Raw genomic sequence first — 18,377 nt, forward strand, 5'->3', positions numbered from 1 at the left:
GCCAGCGTGTCTTCTGCTGGTGGCGGCAGCCATGCTGCTCCCCTTGGGCCTCGGCCCCTGAGCTCGGGCTGCTTGTGCGGCGGTCTCCCTGGAGGCCCATCTTCTCTCGTTTGCTCCTGGCTTTGCAGCACTCCTACTCCGTCCTGTAATCTTGCTGCTCCTGTCGATTCTTACGTAGATGGTGGTCACAGATGTGTACAATCACCGGTTCCACAAAATTTTCCAAATGGATGAAGGGTTAAACCACATCATGCCCCGGGATGACATTTTCGTGTGAGTACTCAGCGGCTCTGCGGCGAGGGCAGAGGAGACACTCTGGAGATTTGGCCTCCTTGGTGTCTCCAGAGCGGGAGTTCTGGCAGTCGGTGGCCGTGTGGATTTGCCCTGATCCCTGGGTGCAAGAGGTGGGTGCTGGGGATTGCGGGCAGCCCTGTGTGCCAAGCCTCTCCTGGCCCTTCAGAGCTAGGCCTTCCAGAAAACCCTCAGCATGAACACAGCCCTTTGTCAGTAGTTGCTGCCTGTTAAGAAGGCCCAGGACCAGTCGGTGGTCCCTAGGAGAGTGCCTCTCTCCAGAAGAGGCACAGCTGCATGAGGGGCCGTGGGAGGACAGGAGAAGGCCTGTACAGGGAGGGTCTTGTCCTTTCCCCATGCCACAGGCAGCGGCTCCTTGGGCTTCTGTCATTCAGAATGATGGAGAGGGTTGACTTACGCCACCTTTTTCAGCTCGGGCGTTCTGGGAGCGCTGAGACGCGGTTTTCTTGTCCCTGGTGGGACGGTCCCTCCAGCCCCAGCCGGTCTTCTTGGCCCCTGCCGAGTCCTCTCACTTCAAGGCTGCTCCTGAAAGGGGTTCTGTGTCTGGCCCTCCCCCGGAGGGCGGGGTGGTGCGTGAGCCCGGCCACCCTCCCAGACTGCCCCTGGCCCAGAGGGGGTCTTGTGGGGCCCCGCCCCCATGCTGTGACTCCCTGATTTCCTCCCACTCAGTAACTTGCCTCTGCCGAAGAAGGTTTTTAGGATGTTTTGGTTTTTGTCCTCACCCGAGGACATTTTTTTTTTTATTGCTTTTAGAGAGGGTGGGAGAGAGGAAGGGAGAGAGAAACATCGATGTGCGGGAGAAGCATTGATTGGTTGCCTCCCATCTGCGCCTACACTGGGGATCGGATGCACCCCGATTGGGGATCAGGGATCGAACCCGCAACCTAGACATGTGCTCTGACCAGGAATCGAACCTGCAGCCTTTCGGTCACGCACGATGCTCCAACCCACTGAGCCACACCAGCGGGACTGGTTTTTGTGTTTGAGCGAGGCATGCCCCACACACGAGGCCCCTCCTCCACTTGACATTTTTGTCCCGTAACTTCTCAGTCACTTTAAAAACAGTTGACCACGCCCACGATCCTAGTCCTGTTCTCACTTGCACACGGGCCTCCCCGCTTACACTGCCCTCACTTTGTGGGTGCAGAGTGCCAAGGCTCATGCTGGGCCGCAGGGCCAGGGCCTGTCCATTTCTGACCCCAAGTGCTTAGCGTCGCCGCCCTCTGTTCTGGAACTAAAGTGTGTACCCCTGAGCTGAGAAGAACGGGGCCTCGCCCCTTGGGGAGGCTGGCAAACTACCATCGACGGGGGACATGCCAGAGGGCTCGAGGGCCAACCGACGGGAAAGCAAATTGTTTTAAAGATGAATTGGTAATTGTCCTAGGAAAACACTGTAGTAGCACCTAACCCATTGGAGGGGGTGGGCTGCTGTGCTAGACAGTTACTTCCCACCACGACACTGTGCGGTGGGTGATTGTGTCGTCTACTGCGTAGACAGACGTGGAAGTGAGGGCGCTCGTTAGCCTGGTCACAGCAGCCAGAAACTGGCAGCCATAGACCTGGACCTGGACCAGCCTTCCTCCAAGGCCCAGTTCTTGACCTTGATGTTACACCGCTGGGTCCTTCCCCTAGAGCACACTTTGGACATTTTTGTGAGTTTTTTTTTTGTTTTGTTTTGTTTTGTTTTTAGACCTCCTCCTGCATTTACTTTGGTCAAGACTGCCAGGCATCTGGGGAGGGATGTGCTTGTGTTTCTGTGTTTATAGTTTGCAAAAATTGAATCAGTAAGTTTGTGTCTCCCCCTATAGGAAGAGGGAAAGACTACAGTCGGTTGCCAGCAATTTTGGTAACATCTGTTCCAGGATAAAACATCTATAAGTCTCCTCAGTCCCATGTATTCACTAAGTAAGACACATTTTTCAAAATCGTTGATTTCTGTTTAGCAGTTTCTTTGGTTATCTCTGACTTTAAACAATTAGATATGATTCTTTTACGTCAATGTTTTTGAACAAAGATGGCAAGCAGTTCGTTTTGTCAATCTGCTTCTTCCTTTGAAATAAGAGTGTTTGCCTGGCATTCTAGGTGTACATCCTTGTATAATATTTTGTTTTGTTAAAGGACAGGGCACTGAGAATGCCTCTTTAAAAGTAGAATCCTCGGTGACACAGGACGAACTTGGTGGCCCGGCCCGCCGTGTGCCTTGGTGTCTGGGGTGGTGGTCCGGATGACGGCCACCACCCGTGCTGAGTCCCAGCCGAACGGGCACAGAGCCTGAGGCCGTGGTTGGGGGAAGGAGGACCTCGGCGGCCCCGGGCCCTGGGCCTTGCAGGTCCTCGCTGCGCTAGTCGTGACCCTCCTTGGGAGCAGCCTCTAGAATCGTCTCGAAAATGGTCTTTCTGCCGTTTGTGCTAAAGTGTGCTCCGCCCCAGTCACCGTAGCCCGGGCCGCCAGGTAGCTGCCTCTGTGCTGCTCCCACGGACCAGCGCCTGAACGTGTCCCCCTGTGTGATTGACACAGGTACGAGGTCTGTGGCGCTGCCGCGGACGGCTCCGAGTGTCTGCTGCTTTCCGTCTACTTCAGGGAGAGGCGGTCCCGGCCGTCGAGCGCCTCCGCCGGGGCGGTGCTCTACGGGCAGCCGCTGCTGCTGTCCGTCCCCAAGCGCGGGCTGACCCGCGAGTCCCTGTACCAGGCCGTCTGTGAGCGGATCAGGTGGGTCGCAGGGGTGCGATGTGCCGGCGGTGACGGCCCCCGCACGGCGCCCGCATGGGTCCCACGTGCCCTCCATGCGCCAGCCCCGCGGAGGGCCGGGCTGGGGCGGGGTGGGCTGGGTGCTGCCGGGACGGGGCGTGTGGCACGTCGTAGGCACCGTGACGCTGGGCACCTAAGCGCCCCGCCCCTCGTCCCTGGAGTCGGGTCTGTCGCACCCGTCAGTTACTTGCTCTGGGGAGTCTCGTGCTCTAATTGTACTTTGTATTTAAATACAATTTAAAATATTCCACTGTCATTCTGAGGCTGATAATTAATGTTACTGGGAAACATTTTTTAAAGTGACAGTGTCACATGGCATTCACGGAAGGCTTGAGACAGACTTTCTTGGGGTCTTCAGTGACATGGTAGCTGAACATTTCACCTCTTGGGTTCTTCTTAATTTCTTAGTGAGCAGAGCCATCACGTGATGACGTGAGGAGCCATGAAATGATCTTAAAGCCCTTTAATTTATACAAATTGCTTTGTGGGTAGCTGAATACGTAAATTATGGAATATTTTTAGGTGAGTAGTGGAGAAAAATGCATACATGTTGCAACTAACTGTTTTTCCTTTCTTTTTCAAGCCGTTACATAAAGCAGCCGTTGCCCGCGGAGTGCGGCAGCTCACCCTCGGGGCCTGGGGCCTGCAGCGGCTCCAGAGGCGGCTGCGAAGGTGCGTGCTCGCCACACGGTGGGGCTGTGACCGGGGCTCTGACCGCCCTCTCTTCCAAAGGTCTGGTGCACGTGGGAGGGGGGAGCTCTGAGGCGGGGTGGGCTCCGCCCAGGGAGCAGACCTGGGAGCCCCCTGCTGCTGTCCCCTGCCCCACTTTGGCACCTCGAGGAGTCTTCTGAGACTTCCGGGCTGGCTTCCACCTCAGGCAGACGGAGCCCAGCAGGGTCCCGAGGCAGGGTCGGAATCCGACTCTTACCTGTCGAGATTGCACCTGGCCTCCGTCCCACCGGATCTCTGTCCATGGGGCTGTTTTCCCGGTCCCTGCCCATCCTGGTGGCACGGCATCACCCCTGAGGAGGGCGGTGTCCTTGCCAACCAGTCGGGAGGCGGAGTTTCTCTCGGGCACTCCTCTCCAGCCCGGGAACCACAGGCAGGCACTGGCTGGACCGCTCCTGCTGGCGGGGTGCCGGGCGGGGAGCCAGCGTCCCCAAAAGCAGGGGGACAGGTTCTCCGGGGAGCCCGGAGCCCTCAGCGCCCTCCGCTGGCAAGTGCCCGCGAGCCCGTCCCTGACCGAGGAGCTGCGCCTGACCTGCGCTGTGGCTGCCACCCCCTTCTGGGGCCTGAGTGCCTGTCCTTACTCCTGTAAAACTGCAAATGTCCTCCAAGTTGGTGCTGCACACTCGAGTGTAAATCCGAACGCCCAGACTTCTCCAAGGATTTCTCCAATGGATTTCACCCATTCCTGGGAAGTGGGAACTGACGTTCACCGCAGGGGCCACGGGCTCTGGCTTCAGCGGGAGCCCCCAGCTGGTGGTGGTTCAGTGCGAACGTTGTGTATGGTCGCACTCTGGTTCCGGCCCCGGACACCCCGCTCTCCCCGCACTGGGGCGCGCGGGGTGCACTCTGTGCGCAGGGCCCACAGGCGGCGGTGGTGGCAGAGGTCGCTCTGCACCTCAGAGCCTTGGTTTGCCCGTCAGTAAAACGGGATGATGGCATCTGCTCCGGAGAGTTGAGGTTACAAACTGACGAGGTGATGTGCTTAAAATACCCGGCACGTCATAGACGATTACGCCATGTGCGTGTTTGCTGCTGTTACAATTCGCCTGGCTGCTCCGACAGTCCCTCTGCCCGTCTCCTGTCGGGACACGTGCTGCCGCCTTTGCAGTCAGTCCTATGTGTGAGTCTCGGCTCATGGACTTTAAACCTTGTTCAGTCAAAATTGCATTCAAAGTGCTTTTGCTGTGGTTGGGCTGCTCAGCTGATTTTAAGTACTTCCGGTCTCTTTACTGCCACGGCTCCCTGTTAGGCCTGTGGTCGCTGATGCTCTGCGTGCCCTTGGTCGCTGCTGTCAGTGGACTCCGCTTTCTCCCCTCATCCTCTGAGAGACGCTCCATGGCACTTGATTCTGACAGCTTTAGTGAGATCGTCCTGCGACGGTCCAGGTGCCTGGCGGCCGGTGACACGGCACTGGCGTGTCGGGACAGCGCTCGGACCGACCTCCCTGCCCAGCCAGGGCCATGTGTGTCGTGATATTGAGAAGCTGACTTTTTAATTGCGTTACTTACTGTCTTCTTGAGTGTTAAGCATGTGTTTAGTTTCGGTCCTTTTCTCTCTGTGGGCCTAATGGTGAAGCCGAGAGAGTGGGATTCTGGAGGGTATAAAGCCCAGAAAACCGCCATGTGGTGAGGGGCCCAGATTCAGGACCCGCAGGGCTGCTGACTCACTTTGTGCCTTTGGGTGACTCGCGGAACCTGTCTGGGCCTCTGCTTCCTCGGCGTGGGGTGACAGTGCCGGCTCTGCCTGTGTCTCGGGCGCCGTGGGGGCACACCTGAAAGTGCTTTGTGAGTGCAGAGGGGTAGCGTGGTCCCACACACACGGGACAGGGTCTGGAAGGAAGCACCACCGTTGCGTGTTAGGTAAAACTTTTAACGTTGACGCAGCGGTTTTTCATGTGCGTCCCAGGGGAAGACGAAGAGGAGATGGAGCACCTGGAGGAAGGCAAGGAGCAGCTTTCGGAAACGGAAGGCGGCGGCTGGGAGGACGAGCCGGGGAGTGACCCTGGGGAGACCACCCAGAAGACCAAAGGCCGGTCCTGCCCAAAACGACTTTTCAGCCTCAATGCTGTGAACTCCTATGGAACAGCCGACATCAATGCACTCGAAACGGAGGAGGAGTTACTTAAACTCAACTGTAAGCGCTTTCTCTGACCTTTCGCACCAGGCTCTGTGGGGACCGAGGATCTGTTTGAAAATCCTTGCTCTCAACACTTAGTGCTTTCGTGGTCTCGAGTAGCTCTGAGAACAGACATTGTGTTACCCTTGGCTGGAAGCTCCCTAAAGACTGTCTCTGCCCTGGCAGGTTAGCACAGGTGGTTAGAGCGTCATCCCAATACGCTAAGGCCGTGGGTTTGATCCCCGGTCAGGACACATACGAGACTCAGCCAATGAGTACATAAATAGTGGAACAACGAACTGATGTTTTTTTCTTTCTCCCTCTCTCTGGCTCTCTTCAATCAGTACGATTAAATTAGAAGTTAAAGACAAAGGCTTTCAGAGGCGCCGTGCGTGTGTTGTCACTTGCACGGGCACCCCTCCCCGTCATTCTCTTTTTTTGGTCCTTGATGAGGTCAGGGGGGACAGGCCTGTCCCCCTCCCCCGCCACCCTGCACAACGTCTGCCGCGGGCTGGCCCCCCTGGGCAGCAGCGTCTCCCTAGACTCGGCTCACTTATGAGAATCATGCGGTTTTTTGTCCCTTAAGGGTGCTCAGGAACTGTGACCCGCCTGGAGGACGGTCATGGGTTCCGCAGGCTTTCCGTGCGCCGGAGCCTGGAGCGGGGCCTGTGCTCCAGGCGGAGAGGGGCACCTGCACGTGCGGCGTGCGTGCCGGGCACGTGGGCGGTGAACATGCCCGCGCCGGCCGGAGGGCAGCTGCCAAAGCATCTCTGCCCTGCGGCTCCCTTCCCTGGAGAGTTAGCTCGGTGTCTTGAACTAGACCGCTAGCCTCCTTTTCTCTTTTTGTTGTAATTCTCTAACACTTTTTCAGTAACAGTTTTACTGAGGTATCTTTGATCTCTACCTCTGTCTCTGCACCTGTCTCTCCTCTGTGCAGCCCCTCCCCTTCGGCCCAGTGCCCTGCAGCTCCCAGCTCTCTTCCGGAGCTCCCGGCTCTGACCCCTCCGCTGCGCCCTCCCTCCCCCTCGCACTCACCACGCTGGGCAGGAACCGCGTCGCCGGCCGGCTGCCGGGGCCCTGGCGCTCCCGCCGCCCTGCATGCTGTCCCCTCTCGGAAGCCTGCCCTTGTCTGCCCAACTAACGCCCAGAGTCTGAGCACAGCGGTTTCATCTGTTTTGTCAGGTTTTCTCGTGGTTTAAGGCAGAAAAGTACATCTGGTCATTGTTATCCATCTTTTTTTTTTAATCCTCACCCACAGATATGTTTTTATTGGTTTCAGAGAGCGAGGGAGAGGAAGGGAGAGAAAGAGAGAAACATATGAGAGAGAAACATCAGTTGCCTCTTGTACGCGCCCTGACTGGGGTTCGAACCTGCAACCTTGGTGTATGGGACAACCACCTGAGCCACCCAGCCTGGGCCTCTGCTGTTGCTCCATCTTGACCTGTGCCCTTTCAGAGTGCTGTATAGTTAGCGCCCTTGGAGCTTGTCTGTCACGCTGAGGGAGTCTTCGCCGGCAGACCTGAGGGCCCAGGCGTTGGGAGTCAGCTGGCTCAGGGCAGAGCACTGCCCTGGGCAGTGGCTGGTCGTGTGTGAGCTGGTGTCAGCGGCGCAGCCTGCGTGGCCCGTCTCACTCCTGTCACCGAAGGGCCTCTCCCGTTGCCGACCGTTCCAGTAACGGGCGACACGTGGTCTTCCTCCACAGCCGGATCCACCCTGGCCATGAACTGGGACTCGGAGACCCGGAGCCTGTACTATGACGAACAGGAGTCCGAGGTGGGTCACCTGGGGTTCTCGGTCAGGGAGCACGCCGGCTTCTGCTCTGGGAGTGCGCGAGGGTCACCGTCCCCCCCGCCGCCACTTTCCAAGTGACGGGTGCTTAGAGATTTTGTCATCCCGTGTGTTCAGAGGCCCCAGAAAGTACGTTATGTTCCAGGCACGAGCGCTCGTGAGCTGGCGGCTCAGCCAGGGTAGCGCGCGTCCCCCGCCGAACTGAGCCTTGTGTTCCGCGCAGGCCTTCGAGAAGCACGTGAGCGTGCTGCAGCCTCAGAAGAAGAAGAAGACTGCCATGGCCCTGAGGGACTGCATCGAGCTCTTCACCACCATGGAGACGCTCGGGGAGTACGACCCCTGGTAGGCACGCCTCTCTGGGCGGGGCGCCCCTGCACCCAGGACTCTGACACCCGCTGGGGCCCGTGGGGCACCCCAGACCCTTGTGTTCTGGGACGTGTCGCTCTTCTACGTCTCCGGCCCTGCGACACGGGTCTTCCCTCATGTGTCGTGTTTTCCCGACTAGGAAAGCCACCGCCCTGGGTCTGAGGGCGGCTGAGAGGCCGCTGCTGAGGGCAGGAGGGCTGTGGGGCTGCGGCCCTGCCTGCAGGCTGCAGTGCGCAGGCGGCGCTGGCCCCCGCCTGCCCCGTAAGTGGAGGCTTCCCTTCTCTCAGGTACTGTCCCAACTGTAAGAAGCATCAGCAGGCCACGAAGAAGTTCGACCTGTGGGCCCTGCCGAAGATCCTGGTGGTCCATCTCAAACGCTTCTCCTACAGTAGGTACTGGAGGGACAAGCTGGACACGGTGGTGGAGTTCCCCATCAGGTGGGTGCCTGGCTCCCGGGGGTGGTTTTCTTACTTTATCTGGGTGGCTCTGGTTAACAAAATCGTATGGGTTTCCTGGCCTCGTAGCTCAGTTGGTCAGAGTGTTGTCCTGCTAGGCCAAGGTTGCAGGTGTGACCCCTGGTCAGGGTGTGTAAGCAAGCAAGGAATGCTTGAGTCAGTGCAACAGCAGATGGATGTTTCGCTCGCTCTCTCTTCTCCCCTCCCTCCCGCTCTCTCCCTTTTCATCTCCCTCTCACCTGTCTCCCCCTTCTTCTCTTTCTAAAATCAATAAATAAAAAATAAAACATTAAAAAATTATACAGGTTTCAGGTGCACAGTTTCACAACACATCATCCGTATACTGGAGTGCGTGCTCACTACCCCAAGTGAAGTCTTTTTCCATCACCCTTTGGGGCTGCATTATTGTTGGGAATATTTAAAAAATGAGGAGATCTGTCCCGGCTGGTGCGGCTCAGTGGACTGAGTGCCAGCCTGCGAACCAAAGGGTCACTGGTTCAATTCCCAGTCAGGGCACAGGCCTGGGTTGCAGTCCAGGTCCCCAGTATGGGGTGCATGAGAGGCAACCACACATTGATGTTTCTCTCCCTTGCTCCCTCCCTTGTTCTCTGTCTAAAACAAATAAATAACATCTAAAAAATAAAATAAAAAATGGGGACATCTGGGCACCGATCGGCAGAGGGTTTGGCACCGAACACGGCTGCGTTAGGGTGTGTGTTGCCGCCCCCCAGGAGGTTAGACACGGGCTCACGTCACCTCCCCGCCGCCCCCCCTCCTGTGGGACACCGCTGCAGGGTGATGCTGATGGCTTCCGCCACTGCTGCCCCTCTGGAGTCCCTCCTGCCACCCGCTCAAACTGGTTTGGCCATCTGTCATCCGTCCCAGGGAGCACTGCTGCTTATTAGCTGGGGACAAGGCGACCAGAAAGGGGTCTGCTGGGCGAATTGGGTTACTGGGGGTCGTAGGTGGGGGCGCCCCCTCACCATCCTGTCTCTGGATGGGGGAGTCCACAGGGTGGGATTTACTCCACAGAATGCACTGTTTATAATGATTAAAATAAAATTAAGAAAAATAAAAAAAATAAGTAAACTTTGAAAAAAAAGAATGCAGTGTTCAAAATGCTGGGGGTGGGGGGTGGCATTTCGTAGACCCCTGTGTTTATATTTACCCATGTGTAGATGTGTCAGTGAAAGAACCCAGGTGGCAGGTGGGTATTGATTAGAAAATTCTTAATCTTTCTGTATGTCTGAAATTTTCAAAATAAAATACGGAAATAAAAGTTTTCAGGGCCTGTTCTGGTTTAGCTTAAATTTCCATGGCACCAGTTATGACTTTGACAGTAACGGCCGTTTCTACATAGTTATGCAGCCTTCCTGTGTGGGCCGAGCCCTTCCTCGCCGGTCCGCCTGGGCTGGGGCTGCCGGGCCCGCCCTGCTACCCCTCCATCCCCCCCCGCAGCTGGGGTGGCTGGGTGCCTCCGGCTTTCCCAAAGTTGAATGTACTTACGGGCTGTTTTTGTGTTTTGTGCTCAGAGGTCTGAACATGTCCGAGTTTGTCTGTGACCCTTCAGCAAGGCCTTATGTGTACGACCTCATTGCCGTGTCCAATCATTATGGAGCCATGGGGGTCGGTCACTGTAAGTACTGGCGTCTGTTCCTTTCTCAGGTCTCAGTGGCCCCTTGGCCAGTCCTCTCCCTCCAGCCCCTCCCTGCTGCCAGGCACGGCCCGAGCACGGGGCTCACACAGCCCCATGGGCCTGGGGCCTTTTCCATACTGTTGCCCCTTCACTTGTACAGGGCTTTGTTTGTTTGTTTCCATATTCTTTTACCCAACAATGCCACCTCTGGGAATCTATCCCAAGGAAATGACATTGGGAAAAGCTTATGCACAAACATATCCGTGTATTTATAACGATGAAAATGAGTGACAGCGTGGTAATCAGGGGCCGGTACAGTGGTCCCTCTGCTTGATGGGCGAGTTCACGGCCACTGCAGGACGCCGTCAGTACTGTGGGGCAGAGCCCGCGATGCGTTGTGGAAACTGCATGAAGTTGCATCATTACCGAAGGCAGTATCATTTAGGCTGTGCTAAAATCAAAAGTAAAGAAACTGATCAGGGTGGAGGGAGCCCAGGAGGAGAGATACCAAAATGTTCGTTTCACTTTTTTCCTCCTCGCTCTGCTTTGTTTTCCAAAGTTTCTGTATCGTGTGTGTAGGTTCACTTGTGTAATGAGAAGGCCGCGTCCGTTTTCTTACCTGTGTACGGAGGGGGACTAGTGACGTGTAAGGCAGGAGCTGTCTCTCCTCTTCCTCCTCTGCCGCATCTGCACTGTGCCAGCTGCCACCGCGGGCGCCCCAGTGCGGGTGCCAGTGCGGGTGCCCCAGGAGGTGGTGCCAGGGGAGGCGTCGGCTCCGTTCACACGCAGCAGGGGTTAGAGAACCGCCCTCGCCCCCATGCTCTCCCCTCGCCCGGTGAGCTTTTCCTTCGGCCCAACAGTCTCCTCTCCTGTTCCTCCATTCTTACTGTGTCACCTACTGGCTCCAGATGGCTGCTGTCTCCAGACATCGTATCCCCATTCCAGGCCATCAGAAGAAAGGGAAAAAAGGTCACGACCTTCCCTTTCAAGCAGACCTCCCAGAAGTCCCCTCAGCTCCTGCGTGTGTCTCCTTGGCTGTAACCTGGTCACGTGGCTACACCTGGCTGCAGGGAGAGGCTGTTTGCAATTGGGGCTGTGCCGGGGAGGGGTGCTGTTGGGGGTCTCTGATCACGTCATGCTCTGCAGCACTTAATCTTCACAGCCTTTTCCTCCCCAAATTAACTTGGATGTCTGTTCGTGTTCGCAGTCCAGTGGAGTCGTTTTGAACTGCTGTTTTAGCACGCGGATGTAGCGTTTGGGCAGGTTTCTCGTCCATCAGATTAGACTGGTTGTGGGAGGGCCCACGTTGGGCCCACAGTTGGCACTCGGCGACTGAGAGCCACAGTACTGCTCTCATGCCCAGACCAGACCGTGGGACAGGCCCCAGCACTTGCCGGTCACCTTCTCCTTTGCTGTTCGTCGCCACTCCGTGCAGGAGGCGGCGTAGCGAGGAGTGGGCGGTCAGGGCAGGCTGGGACCGGAGACCAGTTTACACTGCATTCCTTCATTTCTCCGGGTCTGCGTGGAGCGGGAGTGGGGCACGGCTGTGCGCGGTGCTGTCATAAACACGCCCTGCGGAGAGAGTGTGAGACCCGGATAGGAAGTGTTGGCGGTGGGGGATGCCTGGGTCGTGGCGAGGAGCTGTTACCCAGCCGCAGGCCCTTGACTCACGGTTTTAGAGGAGAGTGAACTTGCCCCGTCCGCACCCCAGTCCTGCCAACCCAGGCGCCCAGGGTGCCCCTCACTCGGCCCACCCCACGGGCGGCAGGCAGTGCGAGGCGGCGGCAGCAGCCTGGACAGTGGGCCAGTTTGCCTCGGCGGTTCTCTTGAGAGCTGTTGTTCTACTTAAATCCTAAAGTCTTAGCTCCTGTTATGGATTCCCTGGCTCTGGGTCGTTGCTCATAACCACCCTTAAAGTCGACACAGGATTTCTCTGTGTTTTTGTTTTCCCCAAAATTACAGTTTGAAGCGTTGGTCCCCAACAGCTGAATTTTTACCCTTGTCAAACCTTTTTGATTTTAAAAGGGGATGAGTTATCTTTTAGTTGTTAAAGACACTAGTTGTACATTATTTTTAATGTCAGGGTCTTTGTTTTGTTTCATTTTTTCCCCCTGGAGTTCTGTGGTTTCGTGCGAGCCTGTTAAGCCGGCCAGATGGGTTCTCTGGCGGCCGCTAGAGCATTTCCTTTTGACTTGCAGACACCGCGTACGCGAAGAACAAGCTGAACCGGAAGTGGTATTACTTCGACGACAGCAACGTGTCCCTGGCCTCTGAGGATCAGATAGTGGTGAGCAGGCCCTGGTGCCCGCCTTCTCCTCTCCTGCGTGGGTGGAAGCTGGGGTCTGGGGCCAGTCGGTGGCTCAGTCGTCCCGGTGCGGCGGGGAGCTGGGTGTGGCAGAGAGCCAGCTGGCTGCCGTTCCTCCTGGGACCCTTCCCGAGTGAGAAGCTTGACTCTCCTCAGGGACGGGCCGCAGGGCGCCTTCCCGGCTGCCTGTGCGTGGGTGCCCGCGGCCAGGTGGCGGGTCCCCGAGAGGCGTGGTTTGAACAGTGAGAGAGAGAGAGACTGGGAAGGATGGGTGGTGATACTCCAGTGAGTGAACTTTCCCCTCTTGTGTTTCAGACAAAAGCCGCTTACGTGCTGTTTTACCAGCGTCGAGATGACGAGTTTTATAAGCCACCTTCACTCGCCGGTTTTCCCGGGGCCTCTGACGGAGGGACGAGGCCAAGCAGCTCCCAGCAGGGCCTGGGGGACGAGGAGGCCTACAGCATGGACACCAACTGAGGCCACCTCCGTGACCTGCCACCCCCAGCACCAGTGTGGTCCCCGGGAGAACCTCTCTGACCCTCTGAAGACTACTAGTGTTTGGTCTAAAAACCAGATCAGGAAATTCCCTTCTTTTATGAGCAGAAGAAAAAAAAAAAAAAAGACCCTTGTTTGTTCAGAAGAGTTATGTCAAGAGGCTGAATTCTTTTTCTTTTTAAATAGGTGGTGAGGCATCTCTGTAAAACCTGCGGGGCTGCAGGGCGGTGGGGTGGGGCGCACACTGGCCCGCGCTGGAGGGATTCCAGAGGAGGGGAAGGCACGCCCGCCCACACTGGGACCGAGTAGGGTGCCGCCAGGGGGTCTGCTGCGGGCTGCCCTGAGTTCCCGCATTTCCCAGGAGTCTGCCCACAGTAGGCAGGGCCTCAGGTGTACTCGATGTCTGTCCCTTTCTCCCTTGCTGTGGTGGGTTGATAATTCCCTAAAAAGTAGCCACTGACCTCATTTCTGATTTCTAGCTTTCCCTAATGAACTTATTTATTGTGGGGGTCCCCTGCCCCTCCATCTGAAGTGGAACCTTACAGTTTTGGTATGCCCGGACTGCACCCCCCCCATCCCCCTTACAGCTGGATTCTGTAAGTTTTATTAGCTGCCACTTAGAATACACAAACTGCGGGTGACCATGGTCCCCCCACTACACTGCTTTGTGTTGGCTTGACGACTGCAACTTGCCGGGGAGTTTCTCGGGCTTGGAAAGAGCTTCAGTTCTTGCTGAGAAATGACGCCCCTGCACCTCCAGCCCGGGTTCTCTCGTGGGGCCCCGCCCCCAGCGCTGCGGAGGTCCGGAGGCCCGTGCTACGTACTGGCACCCCATCCCCTTCCCTCTCCTGGCCAGGCCAGAGCCCAAGTCCCTGCCTTTTCCCTCCGAGTGGGGGTGGGCGGGGTGGGTTCCCTTGCTTCCCGTGTGTGGGTGTACAGAGTTTTCAGGACCTTTTTGTCTGACCTTTTACCCTGACCCGTGGCGGTTGGGCAGGTCTCGGGCACGTGCAGTCAGTCCCACCGCGACCGTTGGCCGGGGTGGCTGGGGGTGGCCGTGTGACCGCACTGCGGGGAGAGGACCGGCAGCGGCCGGCGTGTCTTCCGTGGGAAGCCCGGTGCGCCGGGTAGGGCGGTGCTCGGCCGCGGGCAGGGGGCGGGGCGGGAGGCGGGGCCGGGTGCTGGTGCGAGCCGGGCCCACCGCGGGGGCAGAGTGGGGGGTCCCCTGGCGCTGGCCTGTGGCGGGGGTTCAGCCCGAGGAAGTCGCGGCAGGCGTCCCGTTCGGGGTGGTTTACAGCCTCACTGAAACGCCATTCTCGTGTGGCTCTACGTTTCCAAGTGTTACATAATGAAGACGTGGTCGTTTTTAGGGGACATGTCAGAAAAACTGAGAAGATGCAGAAAGGAGCTGACCGCAGCCATCGACCGGGCCTTTGAGGGCGTCAGTCGGGCCCAGCAGAGCGCGGGCCGGCAGAGGCTGGAGGCCGAGGCCGCGCCGCGCTGCTTCCCCGCCGCCGGCCGCGGGCCGCGCTGCCCCAGGCACCCGCCGCCGGCTGCCGCCTTCTCCGCCGCGGCCTTCGCCCCCGTCCCCGGCGTCCCCGGCGCTCCCGAGCCCGAGAGCCCCGCCTCCGCCCCAAACCTTGCCCCAGTGAATGTGAATGCAAAGCCACACGCTTTGTGCCCCCAGAGGAAACCTCTGACCAGCAAGGAAAACGTATTAATGCATTCCTCCATCTTGGCTCCGGAAAGACAGTTTTGGAGAGCCGCAGGAGATGGGGAGAGCTGGAGGAAGGACAGTCTAAGGTGATTCCAGCTTGATAGTTTAACAGCCGCACTGAGGGGGCCCTCGTTTCCGAAAAAACTGCTGAAGACCCTAACTGAGTCCCTAACTCTGCTCTTGCCTGCCTGTGGCAGCTGTAAGACTGCATTTGGGAAGTTGGGGACCTTTCTTCAGAATTTCAGTCTGGCCCAGAAAGCGTGTGTGTGTGTGTGTGTGTGTGTGTGTGTGTGTGTAGCTGTCCTGGCTGTGAAGCCAGTCATGGGAACTGCTTTGCAGCAGCCAAATACAGTGAATGTGCAAGAACCCGAATTTTCAAGTCACATCACTTTTTATGCCGCAGAAACAAAAATCTAAGTTCTGCTGACCTTTGCCCACACTGGGGACAGGGTGAACGCCTGCCTGGTTCTTGCCTCCGCTCCCCTCCCCCACCCCAGGGCTTCCTCGCCATCCCAGGGCCAGCGGCCCCCTGGACCTTTCCTCCGGGCAGCGCGAAACTGCTCCGCCCAGACCCCAAACAAAGCTTCTGCCCTCTTGGCTGCCGAGTGACGGAGAATGGAGAAGCCATTAAACTGGCCGTCTACATTTTTCTGTTGAACTGCAAATAATGATCCTGGTCCTCAGAGACATGATGTGTAGGCTGTGATGCATGGTCCTCTAATCGCGACAGAAACGACCATTTAAAAGCCACCAGTATATTTTTGTCCGAAAGATCACCTAACAGAGATCCCCCTCAATATTTTCTTCAAAGCGGGTCTAACTCCCCACCTTTTTCTCTTCACCCGGGGCGGGGGGGCTGCAGGAAAGACACGGAGAAAGATTCGAAGGTTGACTCGAACCTGCCCCTCAGCAGCTCTGGCCAAGAGGTCACAAAGGATCTGCTTGACATCATCGGTGAGTGCCCGTGGCCGGCGGGGCGGTCCTCTCCCCGGGAGGACAGGGCCCTCCGCAGGCCCCTGGGGCAGCGGGCGTCGCGCGAACAAGCCACTCTCCCGCCTCTCATCCGTGTTCTTGGCCGGTCTTACTCACAGCTGGCTCTGTGCAGGCAGGCAGGCCCCGGGGAGCCGATGGCCTGGTGGAGTCACTTCAGAAACGTCTAGTTACCGGGCATCCCTGGAGGCAGGGGACGGCGGCCCCAGAACTTGGTGGCTGAGCTGAGATCCAAAGCAAATGGGACGTAGGCAAAGACGGCGGTGGTGGTGGGGGGGGGGCTAGTAGTCCAGCTGTGGCGTATAACACAAGCTTGAACTGTTTGACGCTCAAAGCTCCGCTGTAACTCCACTACCCGGAGACCACTGGCGTAGTGTTGCACATCTGGTCAGACATTCTTCCTGCACACTCATCTGTGGTGAGCTAGGCGTGCCCTATTCTCAGTGACTCCCACTGCACAGTGGACGCAGCTCCTGGTTGAGGGGTGCGTAGCCCCGAGGGCTGCCTGAAGCTGTTGGTTCCACGAAGCCTCCAGGTTGTGGGCGGTGAAGGGGAGGCCCGGTGGTGGCCCTGCCAGCCCGCTCCTGTAGCGGACCAACCGAGCGTGCTCTGGCAGCCCCAGGAGGTGAACTGAAGCCGTCACCACCTCTGCTCACCACCATCCGAGGCCTTGCCAGTGTCAGGCAGCGTTTTGATTACTCTGGAATCCCATTTCTTTTTTGAAAGATTCTTTTTTTAATATATTCTTTTTAAAAAAGATTTTATTTATTTATTTTTTAGAGAGGGAAGGGAGGGAGAAAGAGAGAGAGAAACATCAACGTGCAGTTACTGGGGGCCGTGGCCCTGCAACCCAGGCATGTGCCCTGACTGGGAATCGAACCTGCAACGCTTTGGTTCGCAGCCCGCGCTCAATCCTGAATCCCATTTCTTTTTCACACCAAATCTGGTCATGCCCGTTGGCCGGGGAGTTTCCCGAGAGCCAGGACAAGCGTGCACGCCCCTGTACTCTCCCCCTCCCCCCACATCTTCCCTGGGGACCAGCAGAGCGCTGGGGCTCGGCGAATGCTGGAGCCAGCAAGGACGACGCTGGCTCTGACGGCCTGTCGCCTCGGGGCGGGCGGGCCCGGCTCTGTGTGACCGCGGCAGAGAGGCCGCCCATCTGGGGGTTTTCCCTTGTGCCTGTCGCATCTCCGAAAACCCCTCCCTGGGCTAGTAATGCTGAGTGTTCTTATTTTTAAGACAACACGAGCATCCGGACTATTGAAGAACTGGCTGGAAAACTAGAATTTGAAAATGAGCTGAACCGTGTGTGTGATCCCTGCAAAGATTTGCCCTTCACGGAGGAAGCCTGGGCCCTGCTCATGGACGAGAGCCCGCAGAAGGTCTCGGAGGCTGACCCCGGCAGCCTCAGGCAGGCCTTCGATGACCACAGCATCGTGGAGACGATTCTGGACCTGGAAGAGGACTACAACCTGATGGCCCCGTTCAAGTACCACGCTGAGTGAGGGCAGCTGGCTCGGGCTCCGGTGCTCCGCCGCCGGAGGCTGACGCGCGGTGGCTGCAGAGGCAGCCGGTCACATCTTCCAGCGCGTCGGTGGAGTCTGAGTCACCACACCCTTCCTTTTTAAAATTTTTATTTATTGATTTTGAGAGAGAGAAACACTGACTTATTGTTCCGCCTATTTATGTATTGATTGGTTGATTCTTATACGTGCCCTGACCGGGGATCGAACCCACAGCCTTGGCGTGCAGGGATGACTCTAACCAGCTGAGCCTCCTGGCCAGGCCTATCACGCCCTTCCTGACTTCCAGGTGTGGTCCTTTCTGAGCTAAAAGCCCAGTTGTGTTTTTTGTTTTTGTTTTTGATCCTCTTGCTTTGAAATGTTTCTCACTGTTCATTTTTTTCATTTAACATCTGGGTTGTTTTTTTTGGGGGGGGGTTGAGGTTCAATATACTCAGTACTCAAGGCAGGTGCGGGCTGTGGGCCTCTGCGTGTCTCTTAGTGTTCTTCCCAGTGAGCCCCTGAAAACGTACCGTGGCCACAGGCAGGGGGGCTTTGTGGCCCAGCCCACCCCAGGCCCGCTCAGCCGACGGGCGGACCTGGGCTCTGGAAGAACCTCGGCCCTTGGCCCTCGGCCGCCCTCCATGCTCCCCTCCCGTGCGCTCTTCACTCTCCACCCCCCACACACGGCTGCCTGTTCCCCGCCTGCGCCCCTGCCCTGTCTCCGGGCCCCCTTCCCTCGGTCTCCGCCCCAGTCCCCTGCCCCTGCCCAGCTCAAAGGCCTCTTTGTTGTGTCAAAGGGGCTGGTAGCACCCCCGGTCCCCTCCTGACAGCACATTCTCGTGAGGCCTCCCCGCCACACACCAGGCATCGGACACCTGGGCCCGCTGAGGGGCGGACGGGGAAAGGGCACGCACGGGGTCTGCGCGTCCACCGTTACTCCTGAGCCTCGTCCCTCCCCTGCAGCCCGGGGGCCCTGAAGGTTCCCGGGTCCACCACCCCGTCAGGGCCAGACAGGCAGGGAGTGGAGGAGGGGCCGGGCCCTGCTCTTCTGAGGTCAGCACAGCCCCAGAAGCATTGCAGGGCTGGCGCCGGGCCCCTGCCTAAAAAGAAAGGACATTATCAAACTATTTGGGCAATACTCTCAAAACCATGGCATTCCCTCGGAAACCTGGTGCCTCTCAGAAGCAGGCTCAGGTAAGGGGAAGGGGCCTGGCCCAGG

General features: G+C 57.7%; 2 protein-coding genes across 5 annotated transcripts in view; both read left to right on the forward strand.

Moving 5' to 3' along the window:
* The window catches only part of USP4 (ubiquitin specific peptidase 4), a 35,134-nt gene extending 22,038 nt beyond the window's left edge, over nt 1–13,096 (forward strand). For 2 of the 3 annotated variants that reach the window (XM_045856803.1, XM_045856804.1), the window contains 10 exons: nt 179–273; nt 2,830–3,021; nt 3,644–3,732; nt 5,695–5,922; nt 7,607–7,677; nt 7,916–8,034; nt 8,346–8,495; nt 10,046–10,149; nt 12,348–12,436; nt 12,770–13,096. In XM_045856803.1, coding sequence (XP_045712759.1) covers nt 179–273; nt 2,830–3,021; nt 3,644–3,732; nt 5,695–5,922; nt 7,607–7,677; nt 7,916–8,034; nt 8,346–8,495; nt 10,046–10,149; nt 12,348–12,436; nt 12,770–12,931 — 1,299 coding nt within the window. In that variant the 3' untranslated portion in view covers nt 12,932–13,096. Of the gene's footprint in view, nt 1–178; nt 274–2,120; nt 2,218–2,829; nt 3,022–3,643; nt 3,733–5,694; nt 5,923–7,606; nt 7,678–7,915; nt 8,035–8,345; nt 8,496–10,045; nt 10,150–12,347; nt 12,437–12,769 lie in introns of those variants that run through there. The other variant, XM_045856805.1, reaches the window with a different exon arrangement.
* Nucleotides 13,097–14,034: 938 nt separating this feature from the next.
* Nucleotides 14,035–17,516, forward strand: CUNH3orf62 (chromosome unknown C3orf62 homolog). Of its 2 annotated transcripts, XM_045857295.1 has the most exons (4): nt 14,035–14,073; nt 14,317–14,749; nt 15,526–15,617; nt 16,893–17,516. In XM_045857295.1, the coding sequence occupies exons 2-4, from the start codon at nt 14,322–14,324 to the stop codon at nt 17,156–17,158; spliced, it is 786 nt and encodes a 261-aa protein (XP_045713251.1). In that variant the 5' UTR covers nt 14,035–14,073; nt 14,317–14,321; the 3' UTR covers nt 17,159–17,516. The 2 variants fall into 2 exon arrangements, with proteins under 2 accessions (XP_045713251.1, XP_045713250.1); XM_045857294.1 differs by lacking the exon at nt 14,035–14,073 and having other exon boundaries at nt 14,115–14,749.
* The last annotated feature ends 861 nt before the right edge of the window (nt 17,517–18,377 follow it).

The sequence above is a fragment of the Phyllostomus hastatus genome, unplaced genomic scaffold (assembly GCF_019186645.2).
Source record: "Phyllostomus hastatus isolate PE091 unplaced genomic scaffold, TTU_PhHast_1.1 phas_scaffold_129, whole genome shotgun sequence".
Classification (NCBI taxonomy): Eukaryota; Metazoa; Chordata; class Mammalia; order Chiroptera; family Phyllostomidae; genus Phyllostomus; species Phyllostomus hastatus.